Raw genomic sequence first — 22,555 nt, 5'->3', positions numbered from 1 at the left:
GCTGCTCTGCCTGGGTTTATTTCTGGCCAGCAGTTGAGATGAAGGACTCAATGTTTAGACATGAGCTGTTAGGATAAATTGTCCCGTGCGCGTTACAGATCCCGCAAGTAAAGCCCTGTATCACTGCGCCCTCAGAAGTACGACATCCGGGACACATTATATTTCACTAAGATTCTGCAATGAATCAGTGTGCAGTCCGTCCACCTCTATTTCACTTAGTTTTATTACAAATGTGTTTACTGCTAATCAGTGTAATGGACTGGACCGTGAGCACTTGAATGTGTGTTTAACTTATATATTCTGTGAGCCTTGGGAGATGACAGGGTCCTTACAAGGATGGTGGTTGTAATATTGAATTATAAAACCTATTCAAGAACCTGTCAAGAGCCCCTTTATCCTGTGTGGAGTAACATCTATGCCTTCTTTTATATGTTAGATTTGTTATGGAACGCGGCTTTATAAAGTATTTATCAAGCCTTTATAAGCCACTAAAATTACAATCAGTTCAGGAGCCACCTCCAGCAGCAGAGCAGCCCGTGTTGTTGAAAGCTCTCAATTCTAAGGCCCGGCTGAGCCTCGCAGCATTTTAAGTTCTGCCAGAACTGTTCCTTGTGGATCAGTTAATATGAACCTCCACATCTCCTGCTGAAATAAATACTACTGTGGAAACTGTGGGGATTTCATGGCCTCTCTGAACTCTAATCCTTGATGGAAATAGAAAGGACTGAAACTTCATGATCATTTGGCTCACTGTAATATGTGTAAACTTCTACGGTAGACAAATGTGATTTTTTTCCTTACTCTAAGAAAATGAGCCTATTGCAGCTGGGCCCTTTTCACTTGGTTATAAGCCTTGCATTCTATTACCTCAGGCATATAATGCTTCACATTCATATACATGGTAACATTAGATAGTTTATGGCTCTGTATTATGTCAAGACTGGCTAAGGCTGGGAGAATGTTGTGGTCAGCGGTGGGTCAAAGACTGTCAGGGCTCTGAGCTGGCAGAAAGCCAAGCTCAGTACGTGTTTGCCCTGAATGTTAATGGATTAACGCTCACCACACATACAGCCAGACTGGGAAACTCAAGATGACTTTTTACGTGAAAGGCCGCCAATAAGTCGCCATCATAAATTCAGGGACACATGCTGTCTGTACGACCACGGCAGTCAGGCATGTTCCCTCCGGGAGGCCAGGGCTGAGGGACTCCGTGATGGAGAATGGGGGAGCAGGTGGGCTCTGTGTTGGCTGACCTTGCCTCTGGAGCCCCGCAAGATATGATCAGAGCATGCCGGCAGCTGTGGCCTTGCTTTAAAGCACCCAAGGTATCATGTAGAGCAGGTACAGCAATGCAGTATTCTACAGCCTACTGTCACATTACCCTTAACCGCTTAAGATTATGTCTTCATACAGTGTTTTAAACTCAGACCCTGCTGATTCAGCACTTTCCACCCCTAGTGAAGCCCATTGTGTTACGCAATTTTTCTCTTAATTGCTTCAAGCGAGTAACTTAGGCTTGTCTAATGTGAATTTCTGCACGGCAAAGAGAGCTGCTGTTGCACTGCTCAAACACTCTGCAGCGACAGCCACAATCTCTATGTGTAATTTAGCAGCAGGGGACAATGAGATAATCTTGCAGGAGAGCCTATACTCCCAATTTAAAATCAGTAAAAATGCACAGTTTTTTCTTTTTTTTTAGGAGCTCCACTTAAGCTGTGCTGTAAATAAGAACTCAGTTCGAAGCACGTAACTGTTGCCTGCCTTCACAGGGGGTCATTTTCAATCCACTGATGGGTTCACAGCAGATTTCACAAGTTTCACATCCATTTTGACAGTAATGCACTCAATTTTTCCTTATTATTTTGCTATTGCACTGCGAGCAATTAGGCATAATTATGTCAGTGGATGATTTCTAGCAGCTTACTGAAGGAGTGACTTACAAGCAATCATTAGCAGCAGCATGGTTTTTAAAAAGCTGAGAAAAAAAAGTGACACATGCCTGAACCCTGAAAAAAATCTTATCCTATAGTGGATAAAACACTGTGCTGTGGTTTCCTATGATTTTCTGTCTCCAACAACCCAGGCCTCACTTAATGCCTTCAATCTTTTGTGCTCTCTCTTTCTCTCTCTCTTCTCTGCAAATTAATTTATGGTCTAATTACAGGACAAGCCTCCAGATATGAAGGAACACAAATCACTGGTCCTTACCAGATGGCAGAAAAACGGCACAGGATAATTGAAAATCTAGAAGTGGATCAATATTTAGAAGCCCAAGGTTACACGAAGTATGACACTACTATTAACATGGAAATATGATGCATTACATCCACAGGCAAATTGGCTCCTCTTTCTATTTGACGGTGAGTGAGTACTGACTGATAAGCTTCTAAATAACAAAGATGCAACACTAGCTTTAAACTATTAGAAGCTTAGCTGCTGCTGCTTAGACGCGTGCACGTGGCCTCTCGATGCACTGCGCCACACCGCTGCGGTCTTACAGTGGTACCTGTGGCCACATGTGCAGCATACTTGCTGGTCGGAGGTATGCGGAGCAGGTCTCCTTTATAACAAGCCGTGTACCCTGAAAGCTCAAAGCCCTGCCATGTCACCGACTACCTCTGGCTTACCCCACCCTTCTCCAGCATTTACCTCTGGCCTGTTAAAAATGATATCAGCTCATGGAGGGCAAGCATTAGCATTTGCATTTTATTGGAGGAACAGAGATTTAGAGCAGAGGATATATCAGCTCTGAGCAGACAGAATTAGTTAACAATGCATTACCTGCCTTTTATGGCAGCTATAACTCTTTCCCCCTGGTGGGGAGAGGAGATGAAGGGAGGAGTGTTGGGGAGGGGATGTGAAGGGGTGGTGGTGGCGGTGAAGGGGAAACACAGCCAGCAGTAGGTTGGTGGTGAGAGCTGTGGAGCAGCACACGGGTGGGGGGCATTTAGAAGGAAGAAGCTTTGTCTGTGGTGCTTTACTGCGCATTAAGTGTGATGGGCACCCAAATTAGAGCATCACGCCGCAATCACCTTCACACAGATCAGTGCGCTTCGAGACGACGCCGATGCAGTCGTCGCCGCAGACATTTTTATCTGATTGGATCAAGGAGGCGCAGCTGTGTCTACATGATCACAGCACAAGTAAAGGCCACATCAAATTACACCGGCCTGTGTGATACTTGTGACTCACGACGCTTTGTCTTGGGTTTTTTTCCCACAATTTTTCATAGTTTTGCTGAGACTGACAGAAGAAGGTGAATCTTTCCTCTTTTTGTGCTCACGTTATCTCCACGAGCGCACGTTTATTTGTTTGTGGCATCCCTGAGCAAGCTGTAACTCTGATGAGGCCCCACTGCTGCAGTCCCTTTCCTCACCACAGCTGCACAGTAGCTCCCCCGACGCTCATTTTGTGCAGTGTGCAGCAAGACGGCCCACCTCTGCTGTGGACAGTACCCTGTGGAACTCATTTGCACTAGAAGTTACTAGCGGGGGGAAGTATGTTTGAAGTGCAGAGAGGCTGTTGCGAATAAATAAATACATTTACACCAGAATATGATTCCCATGGCAAAAAACAGCGTTGAGGGTTTTATCAATTTTATATATTACAAATGTCGAGTTGTACTCCTTTGCAGTGTCAAAAATCTGTGTCCTGAAAAGCCAACACTTTTTAAGCATTTCACGCTTTGATGGAGCTTTACACTTACATCCTTCTGATCAAATACCCTCTACGCTGCCTTTACTTTGTGCTGTATTTGCCACACATAGTCACCAGAGCCTCTTGTTAATGCACAGTGTCTTTCCCAACCAAACCCATACTGGCCTGGGTTTGTGAGCAGACAGCTCCAGGCTCCATAAAACAGCCTGCTGCTCCCTCTCTTTGCCCAGCTTAATGGTCCCAGGGGCTGGATATTTACTAGTGACCTTTGCATTCCATTTGGAGTGTAAAAGCCTTTTTGCAAGGAAAATTCCATCACTTTAGACGTAGCCAAGCAGCACAGTGTGTGTGTGTGTGTGTGTGTGTGTGTGCATGTAAAAAAGAGTTGCTATAAAGGGCAGCAAGAAAGAAAAAGATGGTGGTGCGAGAAGAACAAGACTACACCTTCACTGCGGTTTATGACTAATCTTGCAGCTGGTCCGTATAGGAGCAACATTATTCTTACCTTATATTATATACCTTTTTTTTTTTAAAGAAAAATTAACAACTCGTATTGTAATGCACTTAGTTATTTCATAATTTGTTATGGTTGCCAGATAAAGGGAATTATAATTTGTTCTCACATGCTTAGAGTCTGGTTTTAGCATAGCTTCAACTCCCTGCTTGTGTTTTTCTTTGAGTTTCAAGTAGAAGAAAAAAAAACCACATATTGCAGCGATGCATATTTGTTTTTATGGCTGCATCATGAAATTGAAGTGGATTGCTTCAGTGGCCTAAGGGTTTAAGGCACCAACCATGAATGAGCCATAATAACTGAAGTTTCTATCTAACCTTTATTGTGTGCTATTCCTTCATCTGTCTTTCTTGAACATTAATATGAGCACCAAAACAAAAATGACTAATTGAATTGGATTTTTGTTTTATGTGTTGTGAGCCACTTTAGATATAGATAAAGTATCTTAATTTAATTTAACAGATGTTTTAATCAGCTCTATGAGTTGGGGAGATATGGATGGCTTCAGCAGAAATGGTAAACACACTGTGAATCCCTGGACCTCAAAAAGCTGCATACATATCCATAAACACCTATTTATGACTTGTTCATGTCAATAGCAACTTTAAGAGTTTGAACTGTGAATGACTTGCATAAAAATACCTTTACTTTTGGATTGCTATTGATTAACAGCACCATCTGCTGGGGAAGAGCAGCCATTGCGCTTTAAACCTTTAACGGATAAAAAGTCGTTTCACTTTGAAAAGAAACAAGCCCATGTAATGATACCCATCAAATGTTATCCGGCCAAGATGGTGATTTTCCCTCAGGTAGGAAACTTCCTGATATTAAGTTTCAGTTTACCTCCATAACAGTTCTTACGAATTATGTTCAAGAAATTTCTAGTATTATTTTCTGACTTAAATGCTTTGTGAATGGAATATTCAGTCTAAAATAAAACCGACAGCAACTTTAACACTGAAAATGTTTATTAAAGGGTGCTACTGTACACATACTCACAACATTTCATTCACACAAGAAATAGTCTACATTTTAAAAATTCTGCACTGGCAAAAAAAAAAAAAAATAAAAAAAAAAAAAAAAAAAAATTCAGGAACCGAATACTTGTCATTAAAGGAATCGACACCAGAAGGATCATCTAAGTTAATATCAAGGGACATAATTTGTGTATGGTACATATGAAAAGGGGAGAGGTGCACAGCCTTCATTCACAATGCCAATTAAAGCTAAAAACATTGATTAAAAAAAATTAAAATTAAATAAAACAGATTTTATTCGGTAGACACGAAACATTTGGTCCCAAGAGTCCACGCTGGAGCACAACAGATCAAACTGCAAAGCTGACATCCATCTAGTGTATAAAAGCTTGGAGGTGCTTTTCAGGTCCCAGAAAAGAAAGAAAAAAAAAAAAAAAAAAAAAAGGTAAGTAAAATAAAAGAAATCTTAAGCTAAGAACAAATAGAGTCAACACAAGAGAACCCAGGATGTGACCAATTCAGTTCAAAGCTTGCTTTAATGTTTGAAATTATGGCAATGTCAATAACCATTTAACATAAAAATCAAAAGATGACTAACAACAACTATTAAAACCACAGGGTTGTCATAGGGATTGGTCACACATTCAAGGTTTACATCTTTTGGCCACAAGGTGGCAGACCCTAATGACAGGCACGAACCCTGGCTTCATTTCACTTGGATACATAGAAGATTGTCAGACTTGAACACACAAAAAAACCCAAAACAAAAAACAAACACGCTTATTTAAAAGGGAAAAAGAAATGTGCATAATTGGTTTTACTGTCCTTTGGGTTAGCTGTTGATGTGGTAATGTATATTTGTATAGACTGGTATATTTGAACTTGAAAATAAAACTTTGTTATTAAAAAAAAAAAAAACCCCACACACAAGACAAAAAACAACCCACCACTACATTATGAAAAAACTGAGTAAATCCATCCTGGCAGGCTTTACAGCAAGACAAATGAGAAACCTATGATATCGAAGTTTTTCCTTTTAAAAGGAAGCGATTATGCAGTCAGGAAAGTGCCGCGGCTGCTTCCTGACTTTAAAAAATAAAAAATGTTTCCATCTTTGTGGTGTCAGCTGGGTTCTTAAAAAGAAGAGGTACACCGTTTATAGCAAATTAAAAGTTGTGAACCCACAATGGAACACACTCTGGGTTAACACAGCCTTTACCAACTCTGATTTTCAACACTAACATAATCGTATCCTGTAAGCACTAAAACAATGTGTTAAAAAAAATTTTTTTTTTTTTTTTTTTGAAGAAAGTAAAGAATACAAAGACAGAATAGTATAAACTCTCCCCAGTAGCATATCACCCATGTCAACTACAGCTTCTCCTCCTGAATGATGGATCCTTTTTAGTAGTCTGGGCCCGTGTGCTCCAATGAGGCTTGGATGGAGATAACACAGTGTCCAAAATTTGTGTGTGTCATTGCTGGACATGGTAAAAATTGAAGGTTGGGAGTTTAGGATGTGAAAAATGTCTGACTCAAGGTTGTCCCTGCAGTGAAGAGGTCCCGTTTCCTCCTGAGGCGATACACTCACGCACTGACTGCATCCTTCTCCTTCTTGTCACTGTCTTCATGCCAGGTGAGACGTTCCTCATAGAAGGCTATGACAATCTGTGGGCACTTATGATTGGCCTCCTTTGCGAGCACGAGATCAGCCTCATCAGAGTCTTTCCTGGAAAGAGAAAGTTTAAAATTACCGCTTGGGTTTGTGTCTTTGCACAACCAAGATATAATATCTCCATTTTCAAAACACTTGCAACATGCAAATTTTGTCCAACTAGTTAAAATGTAGCATAAGATTTCACACATTACATTAATTACATGGAGTGCATTTAAATTCCATCTGCTGCAAGTGATTATTAAAATGATAACTTAAAAGAAATTAAAAGAAAAAGAAATTTGAACTGTACAGCTTTCTGTGATAAATTAAACTATTATCTGACATTAACCCTTAAACAGGGCTTGACCAAGGATGAACAACAATGTACTAGCCTTATCCCTCAAGATAATATGCAATTACATTACCACAGGCCAGCTAAGCTATAAATGCTGCTAAAGGCAATTTACAAATAGAAATATCAGAGTGTAAGAAGAATTATGTCAGTACAGCCTGCATGCAGCAGAAGAACTGCCTGCATCTGAATGGTTGTGCATGTAAGAAGATTTCTAACATTAGGTGCATTTATTGATCGATTTCACACAAAAACTAAAGGCAAAATTAAATCAAGACTTTCAGAACCTACCACTTCATAAGAAACATGAGGTCTCCACACGAGTCTGTTGCTCCAATGATCTTCTCCGGCTCAAGTCCTCTCTCAAAGCCGCGTGCGACTAGAATGTCATCCTGAAAGACCCCGAACAAAATTACTTTAGAAATCTGGATTTTGTATTAAACTCTTGAATTTATACCAGCTGTCTTTAAATGTAAACAGTCTCAGTTTCCACACACCTTAGATAAATGTGTTGTGCTATCTTAATGTCAAGTGAAAAAGGAAGCCAAATGCAGCACATTTCAAGTTCTAGACATCCTGCTTCTGCAGCCAAAAATAGTTCTTACCTCTTTTTTCTTCTTGGGCTTGCTTCCACCTTCCTCGTCATCATCCGAGCTCCTCTTCTTTGAGCTGCTGGAATCTTTGGAGCGTCCAGAGGCGGCCGTGTTTGATTTGCTGGCCCCACTGCTGGGTGTGGAGGTCCCGCCACTGCTTTTCTTGTAGGTCTTCATGAATTCTGAAATAAGCTCAGGGCAATCCAAATTTTTCTCTGGTTCCCATGTGTTGTGCTTGCTGAGAAAGAGCACAGAGCAGAAAAATCAGTGCAGCCTTAATGCACCAGTTTGGATTGGAAACTGCAAGATATGTTAAAAATTTTGATATCTTGCAATGTTTAAAACACTATAATCTAATGTTCCTTTCATGGTCATTACTGTGCTTTAGATGACAGCATCTGTGTCTAAGAGAGCTGCTCTGTTGTGCACTGGGTGCATCTTGGACCCGAGTGTTAGAATAGCAATCTCCAATAACCTACCTACTCCAAAATGTGGCCAACTGTTTACAACATTTAATTTTAATAGAGATTCAAAAGATTTTTGACTATGGAGGCTATGACCGTTGTTAGTACATTTATTTAATTACTTACTCCGAGTATCCCTTCCACTTTAGGAAGAACTCAACCCTTCCTTTCACCACCCTCCTGTCCAGCACTTTTTCCACAACATATTCTTCCTCATCAGAGGATGAAGACTCTTCTCCGCGAGACTTTTTGCCCATGGTAAAGTTTGGTGCTTAACACAACGCGGTTGCAGGTGACACTTCCCTGTTTAGAAAGAACGGAAAAGCTCGCGTTAAAGATATTTGAGTTTTGATCGCTCTCCCACTAGCTCTAGTTAATTAAAAAAAACGCACCCATTTTTAAAAAGAATAATGGCTACACAGCCACATCACTCCAATCGCAAAGCAGCTACAAATTACAGATCGGTAACACTTTAACATTAGCTAATTAGCCACAGCTAGCAAGATTGTTATCATATTTCAACGAGAGGCTTAATATCGTCATCGTTTGTTTAATTGCAACATGCAACGTTAAAAAGACCAACTAAACAGTGCAGCTAAATATCCAGATCGCAATCTACTCGCTAAATCGGTGAAAAGTCGGTCACTGTTACTACAAAAACGTACAAATAGCAAGGACGACGGCTACTAGCTGAATGGCGCTAGCAGCGAAGCAAATGAAAACTTGCTACAGCAGGTAGCCTGCAAGCAACCGCTAAATCGAGCTAAACAACTATGCTATCAAACCATGCGCCCATATCTACAGCGGCATGAAACTCGATATTGCAAAAATAGTGTCTTACTCTTCTGGAGGTCCCAACCGTCGATCTGTACCCGTCAAGCCCTGTCTTTGTGGAGGAGCGGCGAGGCCAACCTTTCAGCTACTTTAGCAGCTAGCACAACACACACACACACACATACATACACACAAAGGTGCTGTGCGCAAAAAAGCGCGCGTTAAAGCGCACAATAACTGACCCGCCCCTCAGTCAGCTGATGATCTTCATATAAAGTGGTTGAATGTGCTTCTATCGTGTTTTTAAGTTTATTCTGTAACAATTTGGATTTTTTTTCTCTTAATACGTGTGCACTCTGTGTAGAAAATATTTTTCTTTGATAAGAAGGTGTGTATGTTAATGTGGGAGGTAGGGCTATTGCTGTACAAGGCTGCTGTGCTTCCGCCCACAAATCAAAAAAGGAATCATTTACGGTTCGTATGATGTTTAATCTAAAAAAAACTGACCATCTTCCTTGTGTTTTCCAGGAACATAACTTAGCGAGGTGTGCCCACTGTATGCTTACTGACTTAAAGGCGTTATACACGACAGACTCGATACCTTCTTCAAATTTTCCTTTTCACATACAACAACCGTAATCCATTTTTTCATTGTCGTCATTGCACACCAGGTGATTGGATGTTGGTAATGATTGATTCTATATGGACCAATCAAAATTGAATCACTGCGGACGACAAACTGCAGCGGGAATAGTTGCCCAATTGCCGTGCGACAGGGGCGGTACCGTTGCTATTTATTGTACTGTTGAATAGCAGGCTACGCTCGTCTGACGCAGATCTCGGCTCTTCGCAAGTTACACAACACGTCTTCAAGGCTAAATCTGCAACATGTCGAGAGAGAGTGTGAGTACTGGGCTCGGGACTACTGCTCTGTTATTGCATGCATTGTTTTATGTTAGGGAAGGTAGGAAATATGAAGTTGCTGCATGCTTTTGATTCGTAGTACAGTCTCCGGTTTGGGTCGTAGCTGTATTGAAACGCCGCCATTTTATAGCAGCCAGGCCTCGTGGCCTTTTGTTCCTGCGGGTGAGCTGCAGTGGAAATTTAGGCCTTTGAATCAACATTTCCATCAACACGATGGAAAATCACGCTTAAATGCAACACGCATTTAAATCACGGCTTACTCTGACAAATAAGAACTTAAAATATTTGCCCTATTCGCTGGTCTTTCAGCGGCTTTGCTAACGTTAATGGCGGCGGTGTGTCCCTCCTCCACACGCCCTGAATTTAAATAAGGGGAGCAGGGAAGGATGTATGTAGACGGTGAACAGCATTAATTAATACTACTATCACGTTAAAGTTATGGTGGTATTACATTAAAGCCGACATTGGAGAAGCTAATCAGATGTTATTGCATTGCTTTGTCTATTGTATAGGTCCCACGTGAGCCGGAGCAGCTCCGCAAGCTGTTCATTGGAGGCTTGAGCTTCGAGACGACAGACGAAAGCCTGCGTGCTCATTTTGAGCAATGGGGGACTCTTACAGACTGCGTGGTAAGTCTGGTTTCATTAAAGATGTAGTCATGTTTCAGTGGTCATGATTTTGCAAGAATGTAGAGCATGTTGGTTACTCTATGTATGAGCTAATCCAAAAGCATTTTTCTTTCAGGTCATGAGGGACCCCAACAGCAAGAGATCCAGGGGTTTTGGCTTTGTAACATATTCATCAGTTCAGGAAGTTGATGCTGCCATGTCAGCCCGTCCCCATAAGGTCGATGGAAGAGTGGTAGAACCGAAACGAGCTGTTTCCAGGGAGGTGTGTAACAACTTGATGAGGTGCAATTGTTCTTGCATTCAAAAGGCGCATAGTGGTTACAATAACAAATGTCTTCGATTCCAGGACTCAAACCGACCAGGAGCCCACATAACTGTGAAAAAGATCTTTGTTGGAGGCATCAAAGAAGACACAGAGGAGTCACACCTGAGGGATTATTTCCAGCAGTTTGGCAAAATAGAGGTCATTGATATCATGACTGACCGCAACACTGGGAAGAAGAGGGGCTTTGCCTTTGTTACGTTTGACGATCACGATTCAGTTGATCGGATTGTCAGTAAGTGCAGAAGTTGACTTTTTTTCCCAGCTGCATGTTTTGTCAGACTTTTGATTGTTGGCTAGCTTGTTTACAAAAAATTCTTTCCACAGTCCAGAAATACCACACTATCAACTCTCACAACTGTGAGGTGAGGAAGGCCCTCACAAAGCAGGAAATGCAGAGTGCGGGAATGGGTATGGGAATGAGAGGAGGTCGCAACACTGGTGGCAGGCCCTACGATTACGACCGGGGCTTCAATCAAGGTACGGCTTATTTTATTGATAGTTGTTGATAGTGGAGTGATTGTTATACTGTGTGATGGCAAACCTTATGATTATCTTATTTAGGTGGCAGGGGGCGATATGGAGATGGTCCTTACAATTGCAACGGGGGTGATGGTGGTGAGCATGGTTTTGTCGTGACTTCCTATTTTCTTTGCTTTTCTTAAATTCCACAGTATATTTTAAGACTGTCTTATATTTTTAGGCTATGGAGGCGGACCTGGTGGTCCTGGTGGCTATAATGGAGGTAACCGTGGTTACAATCAGGGCTACAACCAGGGTGGTGGATATGGAGGAAACGGTTATGACAGCAATGGTTATGGTAAGATAATGCCATTACACTGCCTTTTACTAGAATTGTAACTTGCTTGAGGTTGACCAATCCTACAAACTCTGTAATCACAGGCAATTGTGGTGGTGGAGGCGGTGGTGGCGGCAATAACTACAACAACATGGGCCACTACGACCCCCAAGCCTCTAACTTTGGCCCCATGAAGGGCAACTTTGGTGGTGGCGGCGGCGGCGGCAGGAACTTTGGTATGAGTTCCCAGACTTCACAAGTAGATGCTTTTATGTATGCCGACCTCTTGTTTTGACTTTGTTTTTTGCTTCCAGGTGGATACGGAGGCTCAAACAACAGCGGCTATGGTGGACGTCCAGGACGATTTTAAAATGACAAAGTGGTAAGAGCTTGAGAGCATGCCTTAAGAGTCTTTTTAATGTAAAACAACAGCTTGTGGTGAGCAGGGAATCATTGAGTGCAGATAACCTTTAAACAAATTCACTCTGGATGTCAGGTCACAAAGTCAGTGCACAGTTAACAATGTTGTTCCGTATTGTTCAACAGGACTGAGTACTTAGGAGAGGAGAGCAAGGAGAGGAGAGCAAGCGAAGTGACAGGGCAACTGCAGGTTTACCTCCTAAATCTGCTCAGCCTATGAGTTGTGGCAGGTTACAGCTGCTGCAAGAAGAGATGTACAGTAGATAAATCATGGAGGGCCTTCATTTAAACATTTTGTCTTATGTTTTTCTTTTTTCGTCAATTGTGTTAATGGAAAGCAAGCATTCCAATGAGGTTTTGTGTAGATCTTTAAGTCTGGTTTTTATTTGTAACTGCATCAAATCAAGCTGAAATAAACACCTTTCAGTTTTTTTAACAGTCTCGTTAGCCTTTTCAGTGGTTTTGGGAAAGGGAGGGTTTACTATTAGGTGAAAATGGGTTCAGCCATATACATCACAAGGTGGCCGGGGAAAGTCAATATCAGTGTCTCCTACATGCTGGCTCAGGTCAGTGCATATGCAATACTGGTTAAAGGGCGGGCAAAGAAATGGTGCGCAAATGCCATCATCAGAAAGAGCCCATCACTTTGGTACAAGCTCTGCCCTGATTTCTGCAAAGATCATCTGGAGAATGCTAGCTTACATGCAAAGTCTATGAGGCTAGCCATGGAAGCAAGCTGAGGGAGAGAAGTAGCAAAACCATCGCCAGGATCATTGAAGCAGGGGAGAGTGAGAACAGAGGCCTGAGTCTAGCAGGCAGCAGCTACCAAAAGGCTTAAGTGCTGTTTGTAGGTAAGACCAGACTTCTCAACTACTGATGGTATATCTTGCATTTTGTCATGTAGCTGGTAGTGAGATATGTAGCCCAGTAATATTTAATCAAGTTTTATGACCATTCTACTATTTGACTTAATTTGGCCTCCAATTGTGCATTGAGGCCCAAACATATTGCATGCTATGAAATGAGCAAATATTTTGTATTTTTGGGGTATTGTTTTACTTATAGTATTTCTATTTTGTAGGTAGGTAGGGTAACGAGACATGGACCCCCAAAACCTGGCCTCATTTCTGTGACAATGGTTTTTGCCAGGTACTAACCATTACTACTTCTAGACGCATCTATTTTTTTATTTATTTTTTTAATAATACATTTGAATTAATGTGGTTCTCTTCTCCCCACAGGTTGGCTGAAAATTCATGCTGGTGCTCAAAATATTTTAAGAAGGCTGCTGTGCAGATTTTATTTTTTTAACCTTTTTTAATAAAGTGTTTGTATAAAAACAAATCTCTGGTTTCATTCATTCATTAAAAGAACATGAACAGTGTCCATTAATACATTTATGTGAAGCTTAACCTCATTCTTATGACAACTTCCTGTATGACTCGGTCAAAGTCGGTACACTTGGGTTGAATGTTCTCCAGAGTAAGGAAACTACCCAATTCTTCAGCATGGCTCTCTCTTCTGCATTGTGTGAGGTACCAGATAAATTTTACCATCCGGTGTCTGCTGTAAAGAATATTCATCTATCGAGTATGGTTGTCCATCTTCATCTCGTAAATGAGAAAATACTTGGGTGTAAAGATCTGTAAGACGACATTTAACGAATGCCAAGCTGCGCTGGAACTCGAGCCTTTCTTGTGCCAGGTGTTCCCTTTGGGCCTGGAGCTGATTCAGTTCTCTTTCAAGGTGAATTATGCTTTCAAGCTTCCTCTTCCTGCAGTTCTGAGCTGCGACCTTGTTCTTCCCCCTTCGTCTAATGTCCCTGACCAGTGCTAGTTGAGCATCTGTCAGAGTATACTGTGTCAGGAGCTCATTGAAGTCATCGACAGGTAGATTGATAATCTTATCCATGGGGAAGGGGATCTTCAAAGCTAAGGCCCGCCGCTCATCTCTGCTCAGGGGAGGGGTAGAGATGCTTCCTTGGGGTTTTATGTACATGTTAAGGTGTGAGCTTCCTCTGCTGGACATTGCAGAATCATTGTATAGGTCACTCAAGGCTGCAGCTGAACCCTGGTGTTTCATTGATCGAGGAGTTGGAGTACTCGGCTGTGGCTGAGATAAAATGGGTTGGGCTGAAAAATAAGATGGATGTGCACTTGAGTGTAAATATGAGTGAGTATGATTCTGATAATCCGTTGAGTAATGGAGGTGGGATCTTCTTGTGTGCTCAGTCATGCTGTCTGGTTCGCCATCACTATATGCCATTCCTATGTCTACGCTTTGGTAACCTGGTGCGCCACCAACAGGATTATCTGGAGAGGCCAAAGGTGGACTGGAACCCAGTGACAGACCAGAGTCGGACTCCAGGTCATCACCGGAGCGAGTGTGTGCATTTTGTCCATGTACAGTCCACTGCATGTGCCCACGTAGTCCCTGAGTGAGACACGCATTGGTTCTTCTGTGCCCTTGATTGACACCTGACATATTTGTTTGCTCCCTAAGGGGCACAAAAGATTGCTGTGGGTGAGAGGAGATCGGGAGTATTCTCTGATTGAGCTGAGGTTCAGAGTTTCCATACATTGTTTCTGTGGAGGTGCCTAGACGATGACAGGTAGGCACCTCTTCGGAATAAAATCCATTGTAAGCCTCAGTGGTTCTCAGCTCACAAGCAGCAGGGGGCTCCGAGTGGGGCTGAGCCATCCCATACTCTCCCACAGAAGCCATGGGCTCCATGGTTTGGTACTGTGTTGTCTCATAGGAGTTTTCAGTAGGGACTTCGAACTCCTGTAAGAGAAACACCCACTCATGACTGACAGGTTCAAAGATATGTCACACTCACAACAGTGAAATGACTAAAACCAATTAAATTTAAATAAGACCCCATGAGACAATCATTGTCTGTTTTTTTAAAGTTTATCTGGTTTGCTATACAAGAAAGTTTGCCCCCACTTCAACCTACCACCCATAGAATATGAAGGGCTCTTAAAGATGTGATCAGGTTCCACCTGGAAACAGAACGGCTATTGTGCAGTACAGGCGGCCACTAGCAATACACAGCATGCCCCCTTTCACAATCCTCCTATCCTGCCATCACTCAAATAGACCATTGTTGCCCATCTCACCTGGATGTATATTAGTTTTTCAACAAGTGTCACATGAAATTTGTTCAAACAAAGATATTCTGTCATCTATGAATCACATTACTCCTACTTTCAACTAGACACAGAATAACGCCCGTGTGTTACAATGAGAAAAGACGCACACTTGTTCCTGTAGTGAGAGGGTTATTATTTATTTTCTTAACCCACTGAGTTGCAGTGGGATCCTTATATTGCTTGCTATGCCACTGACTACAACACAGCCTCAACAAAATATATTTTCCTTCCTCGGAGCTAAACAGCAGGCAGAGGATTTTTTTCATTGAAGCAGCACTTTCTCCAAATATACCTTTGGCGACTGTGGCCAAAGAGCTCAATTTGAATTCATCTTTCCACAGCACTTGTTTTAAGAACAACTCTGGCTTTTCCAGATGTTGCTCTGTACATTATAGACACTGAGTTGAGACATTGTGATGAGGTTGCAGGTAATGCTTCCTTCCTGATGACTCTGCAAAGGCCCTTTTTCAAACACTGTATAGTGTAATGCTGCACCACCACTCCTGCAACAGCTAAGCTTGCACCCTCTTCAGAGTCATACGGGAATTTTGTACTCAATAGAAGAGGCGTTCTAGCAGAAAGTTTTCACTTTCTTTTTTATTGCTCTACCTTTCACAGCTACTGTAAATCCCTAAACACAGCTGTGGGCTTGACTTCCTCTGACATCTTTGTAGCTATCTGCTTGTAGACACTTAATAGCCCATACTGTTAAAGGTTACAGCTTGAGCTTGTATCAGCTGCAGCTTAACAAATAAGTGAACCTTTAACCTTCAGCTATTTTGGTCTTTTCTTGAGTTCAGATATCTCATCGGGTTCTTTTCACTTTAAACAACCAATTAATAAGAGAAGATAATCAAAGCAAAATAATGTGAGAGTTTCTGTTATATCATGTTCTCATTTTGTTCTCATTTATTTATTTATTCAGTGACTGATTTATTAAAATTAAACCCGAAACTCCATGATAATGTCACATAAAGAGTTGTGATGATGAAATCTACATCCGCAATGGGTAAAGTAAAATTTAGCATTGTTTTTTGCAGTGCTCCCAGTGTATTTGGTGCTATAGTTACCTGCAGCTCTGTGATGGCCATCAGCTCCTGCCAAGCCACATCCATCTCTGTGTCTTGAGGAGCTCCATGAGATCTCACTCCAGGGAAATTAGTTGGCATGGGCACTCCCCCACACAACTTGCTTGATGTGGCTGCTACCTTTTAGAATAAGAAGAATTTCTGATTTGTTATGTGGATTTAAAAAAAAATAAAATATTTATATGGATGTATCTATTTTACATGTTGAGGTTTGTGTTTTCATGCCTTGTAGGCAGACCTACCTCACAGGTTCTCCTCAGAGGGAGAACATAGTTGGCTGTGGAACACATTCAGGAGACGCTTGTGTTGCAAAAATTCAACCTGGCAGACAAAGACAAGAGCATGTCATGAAAAAAATATTACACTGAAAAAGAAGGAAATTCAGAAAAAATCACCAACAACGCATTTACTCCATTGACTCGTGTGTATAGGCGAACCGTTTAGTCACACCACTCCTTCAAACACAAATTCCTGATTAGTCTTTAGCACATTATCATCTGTTTATATGCTAAACAGACGACTGTTGGGGTGTTGTAAAGGTTCTGTTGGGCTACATAAAAGGTTCAGTTCAGTTGAGATGACTCCTCCCATCAGCTGTCTCAGGGTGCAGCTATGCCTACTGCTGATAAGACAATCTGCGGGAAAACAGCGTGCTCTATAAGAGTAACGGGGGCCTGGTGGCAGCTTTGGAAATGTTGGTGCAGGGCTAACATGCTTCCAGTAATGGTTCTCTCAACTCTTTTAATTAGGATAGACAGCATTGTGGTCATTTTTTATGTTTCATAGCTGTTTGCTCAGTCATTCAAAAGCCAGTTAGGGTTCTGAATGGGACATCACTTCTGTCAGACCACTATAGTCTCTATCTGTTGACTGAGACTTTTTATATAACAATCTTTATCTGTGCTGACCCTGTTAAAAACACAAATACTGAAATTATAGTGGGAATATTCCTTGACATTGTGGTTGATGACTTAAGGCTTTTTTTGTGGGCGAAAATTATGATCATCATCTTATTTCATCCATGCGGTTGAAAGGTCATTTTTATGAATAAAAATAAGTATTTTTGAGCAAGCAGCAGTTTTTTCATCAATTAAAGAATGACACGAGATCCATTTGTCATCCTCACATCCTTATAGAAAGTGGTCAGGAAATTATACTACTAATTAAAATTAAATAATTTAAAATGAAAAAAGTTAGGCTGTGTCTGAGGTACCGCAGATCACAGTTTATTTCTTTTAGATATAGCCTTCGAGGGATCTGCAATTCCCTGCATTAAATAATTTTACTTAGATAGTCCAAATGTGATATAATCTCATAGTTTTCTTTCTTCATCTGCTGGACTTTTCTTCATTTTCCATTTTTTATTTGAATGAAACATCTAATATAATGTTTCTGACCTTCAAAATCAAACCACATGCATTTAACATGCAAAAAAAAAAAAAATGTTTGGAGAGTCTGAGTAAGTCTGTTTGCAATTGCGTAAATGTCCTGCAACATGGAATTATAAGTATCGTATTCTGCTTTATCCAGTCCTCTGTTGGTGGTGAGTTGCTTAAGGCTCCTTCATGTACAGAAGGAGTTTAAATTCAAGATTAAGAACTAAATGAAAAGCAAAAATATTATCTAAAATGTCAAAAACATAAAATCTAATAAAAAAAAAAACACCTTTATTTTACTGTAAATGTATTCTTTATTGCTTCAATGAATGTTAGTTTCACCATAAATTCAAAACTCTCATAGCATTTTTTATGTTAGGCTTTTTATAAATCGCAAAAAATATAAGTAGGAAAATTACAGCCTCCAAACATCGCTTTGAAAAAGCTTTAAAAAAGCAAAGTCTAAAAAATCAGCAAAAGGAAGATATGAATGAACTTACCTGAGCAACATTCTCTGCGTCTTCAGCTGGTGATGAGTTTAAAAAAATCAGATGTGAAGAACAATCCTGGAATTACAGGCAAGAAAAGTACTGAGTGCTGCTGTCGCGGTGTTACTCACTTTTAACAGATCACAAGTAAAACACATGAGGCCTCCTGCTCTATCTCTTATTCAACTGTGAGTCTCTCTTTCTGTTCAGCTACACATACAGCCACCGGCATAAATGGGATGGCTCAGTGCAGACAAACGCAATCTTCCTGTAAAGCACCCACACCACAATTTTTTGCACTCTTGTATCCTTAATAGCACACTTGCACCCCAACCTCCAAATTTCCCTTTTGCCCACATGACAAACCACAAACCAACAGTCTGGCACATAACACGGCAATCATTCTGTCAGTCCACAGTGAAGTAGGTAGATGTTTACAAATATATATCTAAACAATGTAAGCAATTCTGATTCTAATTGTGTAATGACAATACACATAAAAGGATCCGATTAAACAACTAAATGTGAGAGAAAAACTAGCCGTATGATTATCTCTGTCCCGGCCAAACCGTACAAGAACAATGTCCTTTCAAATCCTCCCAAAGGAAAGGTATGAGGAGTGTGATGTGGAGCACCTGGAGTCAGAGCCGGCATTGCAGTGAGGGCCCTGTTAAAGCAGGGGTGGGCTTGAAGGCAGGATTGAGACTTAGTTTAGCAGAGATGGAATGCACACCCTCCAACAGGTAAGAAAGACTACATTGTTCCTCTATCTGGCAGAGCAACCGCCAAGGGAGAGAGAGGAGCCGGGGGAGAATGGAGGGGAGCGTGTCTTACATAGCAAGTGACCATTACAATCCTTAACAAAAAATCCCCTCATTGCCCTGATCTGCAGCGCTGTGAACAGTGAATTCACAAAGGCTGTGTGTTATAGAGAAACTGCCCCATTGTGCAAAACTTTTCACACAATTCCCGATGATAGAGATGCATATTTATCGTGTTGTAGAGTAATTCATATTTATTGTGTTGTAGTGTGGGTACAGCACTGGCAGCCTCACAGTGATAATGATGATTTTGGAACCAATCTGGGCCATATTAAATATTTGGCATCTTTCTTCCTCTGTTGCAGACCCCTTGCCGCGTACATTGTGTACAACACAATGGTTAGATTCATTCGTTCATCGATGGCACCAAATCACTTGAAGCTGTTATTTCAGCTTCTGTGTCAGACGCATATGTTAATACTTTGTATAGGATTCAAGTATTTGTTAAAGCAAGCAGAAGTAAACACATGCTTGGAGAACTGCTCGCAGAATTTCTCAGAAATGTGAATCTGAAAACCGATGTCACAGTCATTTCTTTCCTCGAACTGTAGTCGCTGAATTAACCTGTTAAACAGAAAGCAGGAAAACACACACAGACACGCATGCACACACACACACACACACACACACACACACACACACACACACACACACACACACACAGACGCACGTCTATCTATCATCGTACTAAACATTTTAAATGAAAATGAAAATTTTACACATCTGCACAAACATCCAGAGAAAAGTTGTAAATGTGATGATAACTACGTTTGAGTTAATTAATGTAACATTAAATATACACTGATGGGCTACAGTTACAAATTTTATTCAGCTGTACATTCACAAGCTTTGGGAACGTGGATGGTTTTGTATGGCCCAATATAATATCACATCCCACTGAGACATAAATCACAGTGTTTTCTCATTGTTCTAAGATGGAAAAACTAGGTGGCTGACTAAGTCAAGAAAGGTGAATGTCTACCAGGAATCAAAGAAGGGACTTCCCAACCCAAGTTCCTAGCACCCAGCCCCTGACTCAACCACTGCCACAGCATGCCAAAGAGCACCCTGTTATTACTGCAACCACAGTGGTTTTGAATCTGGACACAGTTCCCAGGTCAACGCCCACATTCCCTGTTTGTGTTTGTTTGCTTCAATTAGTCTTTGACATCTCTGCTTTCCAGCTTGCCTGAACCTTTCATGGCTGTCAGAGTTTACTTATTGTGTAGCTCAGTTCTCCAAACAACTGTGCTTAAAAAACAGGCTAGAGGTGCTGGCTGGGAACTGCCCACAGTTGAGTCGCTCAGGCTTAGATTTGCTTCATGTGTGTTACGTTTTGTATTGACGCTAATCTGAAATGATTTGTCTGCTGTTCTTTCCGTGGTCGTTAAAATGTTCATTAAAAATTAAGGAATTGTGGTATCTCTGGTTTTGTTGTAGTATTCAGAAAGCTTTAGCAAACATGAGTGGGAAAAACCGCCTCATGACCAAAAAAAAAAAAAAAAAAAAAAATGGATGTGTGCAATGGGTTGTGGTATCAAAAGGGGAATATTTTTGGAGTCAGCTTCTGGGAAGGGAAAAAAATAGAGAGGGCAGTTTAAGTTTTTTCTTTTTTTATATTGATTATGGAAAAAAAAAACTAAAAAGCTAAAAATTACAAAAGGGGTGACATGTATCAGGTAATGTGCGCAGCCGTTAGTGGGAATATGCAGATCGGTATCTGACTGAAAATGCAATCCATGTTATAGCACGTTGTTTCACAGGTATCGCTGATACCGACGTGGCAGACAGAATGAAAAAATGTGCATGAAAGTTGAAAGATTAATAATCGTTTTGGAAATTAACTGGAAGCGCAATGGTCTGTCGTTCACACAGCATCAGTAGCTCTGTTTGTCACGATGGTCACACATTACCAGACATAAGAAAGAGAAAATGAGGAACCTGAACATGCAGCATCATTCTTCTGAATGTCTCAATAGTGCCTGTGCTTATCTCAAGATGTTCAGATAAAGATAATGTTTTGCAACAGCAGTATTGCGTTGCCTGATTATTTATTGAGAGCCCCTTTTATTTTTGTGCAAGCGTGTTTCTCAAAAAAAAGTTGACATGCCCTGTACAGTGTGAACTAACAGCGAATGCAATGAGTTGCAGTTTTTGTACACATCTATATTTGACTGAAAACGTTACAAAAACGACATAGTTTCAAGTACTAAACCCGAGAAATGTTACTGCTGAAGAATACAAAGCAACGCTTTTCCAAAAATATCTCGACGGGGCCATGTATACACTGGTGTTGCATCACCGGGTCTCTTCAAGAGATTCTTCAAGCTCTTGGGAACGGAGGGGATGAATTGCTTTTCTATTCTTACTTCATATATGATTCCATTTGCTCAATTGCTTGGAGCCTCCTTTGTGTTATTCTTTGTTTAATAATACAGTAAGTATTTTATGTGCCATGTATGGACAAGCAGGCCAGTTTAGCAACTGTACTCTTTTACTACGGAGCCATGCTTTTGTAATAGTTGCTGAATGTGATTTGGCATTGTCTTGCTGAAATAAACAAGACGTACCTGAAAAACGGAGCTGCACTGGCAGTATATGGTTCTCCAAAACCTGCATATATCTATTTGAACTGTGTGCTGATAACAAGCAGAAAGAACATGGTGCACATCGCTGTTTCTGGATTTTCTTTTTTTTATTTTTTTTGAATGGTAGTATGTTAACTTCCATTTTTGGATGCACAACAAGCTGACTTTACTGGAAATGTTTTTTCAAAAGTCTCCCCAAGCACATCCAGTGATATCCACTGCAGAATGTCATTTTTAATATTGGCCTTTCTCTGAGTTTTCTGATTCTTTTATATGATCTCTACCATGGTAGAAGATGAGATATACAAATTCTTAAACAAAAGAAATTCTCAAACTGTTGAAGCAAATGCCTACTGAGCCTCCACAGAGCGTTGGATCCATCTCCAGTTTTCATCTTAAACACTCAGACTCTCTGGGAGCATCTTCTATGTTGCTTACTTATTACCAATCTGTGTGAGTTGTGAGATATTCCATCTGTTTTTAAAAAATAAGCATAAGAGCATTTTTCATTTTTAACTTCTACACAGCAAAATCTCCAGTGTTAAATTAACACTGGAGAGTGTCTATATGGGTCCACACCTCTGAGTGTTAAATCAACACTTTTGACAGTGTTATATGTTTAAAAGTAACCTAGTCAGTTTTGAAGATTAACAATGGCTAACACTGAGCGGTGCTGATTTTCTAACACTGGAAAATAACTCAAAATGTTAGAAATATTCCAGTGTTAGAAAATCAGCACCGCTCAGTGTTAGCCATTGTTAATCTTCTAAACTGACTAGGTTACTTTTAAACATATAACACTGTCAAAAGTGTTAATTTAACACTCAGTGTTGTATTTAACACTCAGAGGTGTGGACCCATATAGACACTCTCCAGTGTTAAATTAACACTGGAGATTTTGCTGTGTAATATTCGATTCATTATAATGTTTAAATTGGTTGCAATTTTCTTTTTATT

At 40.8% G+C, this 22,555-nt stretch overlaps 3 protein-coding genes across 8 annotated transcripts; 1 reads left to right on the top strand and 2 right to left on the bottom strand.

Moving 5' to 3' along the window:
- Window positions 1-5,650: 5,650 nt before the first annotated feature.
- cbx5 (chromobox homolog 5 (HP1 alpha homolog, Drosophila)) lies at window positions 5,651-9,236 on the bottom strand. The gene is made up of 5 exons (XM_040047370.1): window positions 9,056-9,236; window positions 8,341-8,517; window positions 7,763-7,988; window positions 7,449-7,549; window positions 5,651-6,877 (listed from the first exon to the last, which is right to left on the bottom strand). The coding sequence occupies exons 2-5, from the start codon at window positions 8,469-8,471 to the stop codon at window positions 6,736-6,738; spliced, it is 600 nt and encodes a 199-aa protein (XP_039903304.1). The 5' UTR covers window positions 8,472-8,517; window positions 9,056-9,236; the 3' UTR covers window positions 5,651-6,735.
- A 527-nt stretch (window positions 9,237-9,763) lies between these two features.
- On the top strand, window positions 9,764-13,426 carry hnrnpa1b (heterogeneous nuclear ribonucleoprotein A1b). Of its 4 annotated transcripts, XM_040047366.1 has the most exons (12): window positions 9,764-9,891; window positions 10,425-10,541; window positions 10,657-10,803; window positions 10,888-11,098; window positions 11,191-11,343; window positions 11,428-11,481; window positions 11,567-11,683; window positions 11,767-11,898; window positions 11,977-12,044; window positions 12,209-12,933; window positions 13,164-13,231; window positions 13,324-13,426. In XM_040047366.1, the coding sequence occupies exons 1-9, from the start codon at window positions 9,877-9,879 to the stop codon at window positions 12,030-12,032; spliced, it is 1,002 nt and encodes a 333-aa protein (XP_039903300.1). In that variant the 5' UTR covers window positions 9,764-9,876; the 3' UTR covers window positions 12,033-12,044; window positions 12,209-12,933; window positions 13,164-13,231; window positions 13,324-13,426. The 4 variants fall into 4 exon arrangements, with proteins under 4 accessions (XP_039903300.1, XP_039903302.1, XP_039903301.1 ...); XM_040047368.1 differs by lacking the exon at window positions 12,209-12,933 and having other exon boundaries at window positions 13,168-13,231; XM_040047367.1 differs by lacking the exon at window positions 12,209-12,933.
- Window positions 13,236-19,443, bottom strand: nfe2 (nuclear factor, erythroid 2). 3 transcript variants are annotated; one of them, XM_040047362.1, is made up of 5 exons: window positions 18,825-19,443; window positions 18,202-18,267; window positions 16,568-16,646; window positions 16,308-16,445; window positions 13,236-14,866 (listed from the first exon to the last, which is right to left on the bottom strand). In XM_040047362.1, the coding sequence occupies exons 3-5, from the start codon at window positions 16,613-16,615 to the stop codon at window positions 13,586-13,588; spliced, it is 1,467 nt and encodes a 488-aa protein (XP_039903296.1). In that variant the 5' UTR covers window positions 16,616-16,646; window positions 18,202-18,267; window positions 18,825-19,443; the 3' UTR covers window positions 13,236-13,585. The 3 variants fall into 3 exon arrangements, with proteins under 3 accessions (XP_039903296.1, XP_039903297.1, XP_039903298.1); XM_040047363.1 differs by lacking the exons at window positions 18,202-18,267; window positions 18,825-19,443 and adding an exon at window positions 16,736-17,982; XM_040047364.1 differs by lacking the exons at window positions 18,202-18,267; window positions 18,825-19,443 and having other exon boundaries at window positions 16,308-16,441; window positions 16,568-17,981.
- Window positions 19,444-22,555: the final 3,112 nt, after the last annotated feature.

Source organism: Simochromis diagramma, unplaced genomic scaffold (assembly GCF_900408965.1).
Source record: "Simochromis diagramma unplaced genomic scaffold, fSimDia1.1 OVJJ01000387.1, whole genome shotgun sequence".
Classification (NCBI taxonomy): domain Eukaryota; kingdom Metazoa; phylum Chordata; class Actinopteri; order Cichliformes; family Cichlidae; genus Simochromis; species Simochromis diagramma.
The sequence above is the reverse complement of the archived record's forward strand: the minus strand, read 5'-3'. Positions and strand labels throughout refer to the sequence as shown.

Coding starts and splice junctions, on each gene's coding strand:
- cbx5 (XM_040047370.1), bottom strand. CDS start 8,471: ATGGGCAAAAAGTCTCGCGGAGAAGAGTCTTCATCCTCTGATGAGGAA. Junction 7,989..8,340: donor AAGTGGAAGGGATACTCGGA/GTAAGTAATTAA, acceptor GCTCTTTCTCAG/CAAGCACAACACATGGGAAC. Junction 6,878..7,448: donor CTCATGTTTCTTATGAAGTG/GTAGGTTCTGAA, acceptor TTCTCTTTCCAG/GAAAGACTCTGATGAGGCTG.
- hnrnpa1b (XM_040047368.1), top strand. Junction 11,482..11,566: donor TTGCAACGGGGGTGATGGTG/GTGAGCATGGTT, acceptor TTATATTTTTAG/GCTATGGAGGCGGACCTGGT. Junction 11,684..11,766: donor TTATGACAGCAATGGTTATG/GTAAGATAATGC, acceptor CTGTAATCACAG/GCAATTGTGGTGGTGGAGGC.
- nfe2 (XM_040047362.1), bottom strand. CDS start 16,615: ATGTGTTCCACAGCCAACTATGTTCTCCCTCTGAGGAGAACCTGTGAG. Junction 16,446..16,567: donor CTCTGAGGAGAACCTGTGAG/GTAGGTCTGCCT, acceptor TTATTCTAAAAG/GTAGCAGCCACATCAAGCAA. Junction 14,867..16,307: donor TGGCCATCACAGAGCTGCAG/GTAACTATAGCA, acceptor TTTCTCTTACAG/GAGTTCGAAGTCCCTACTGA.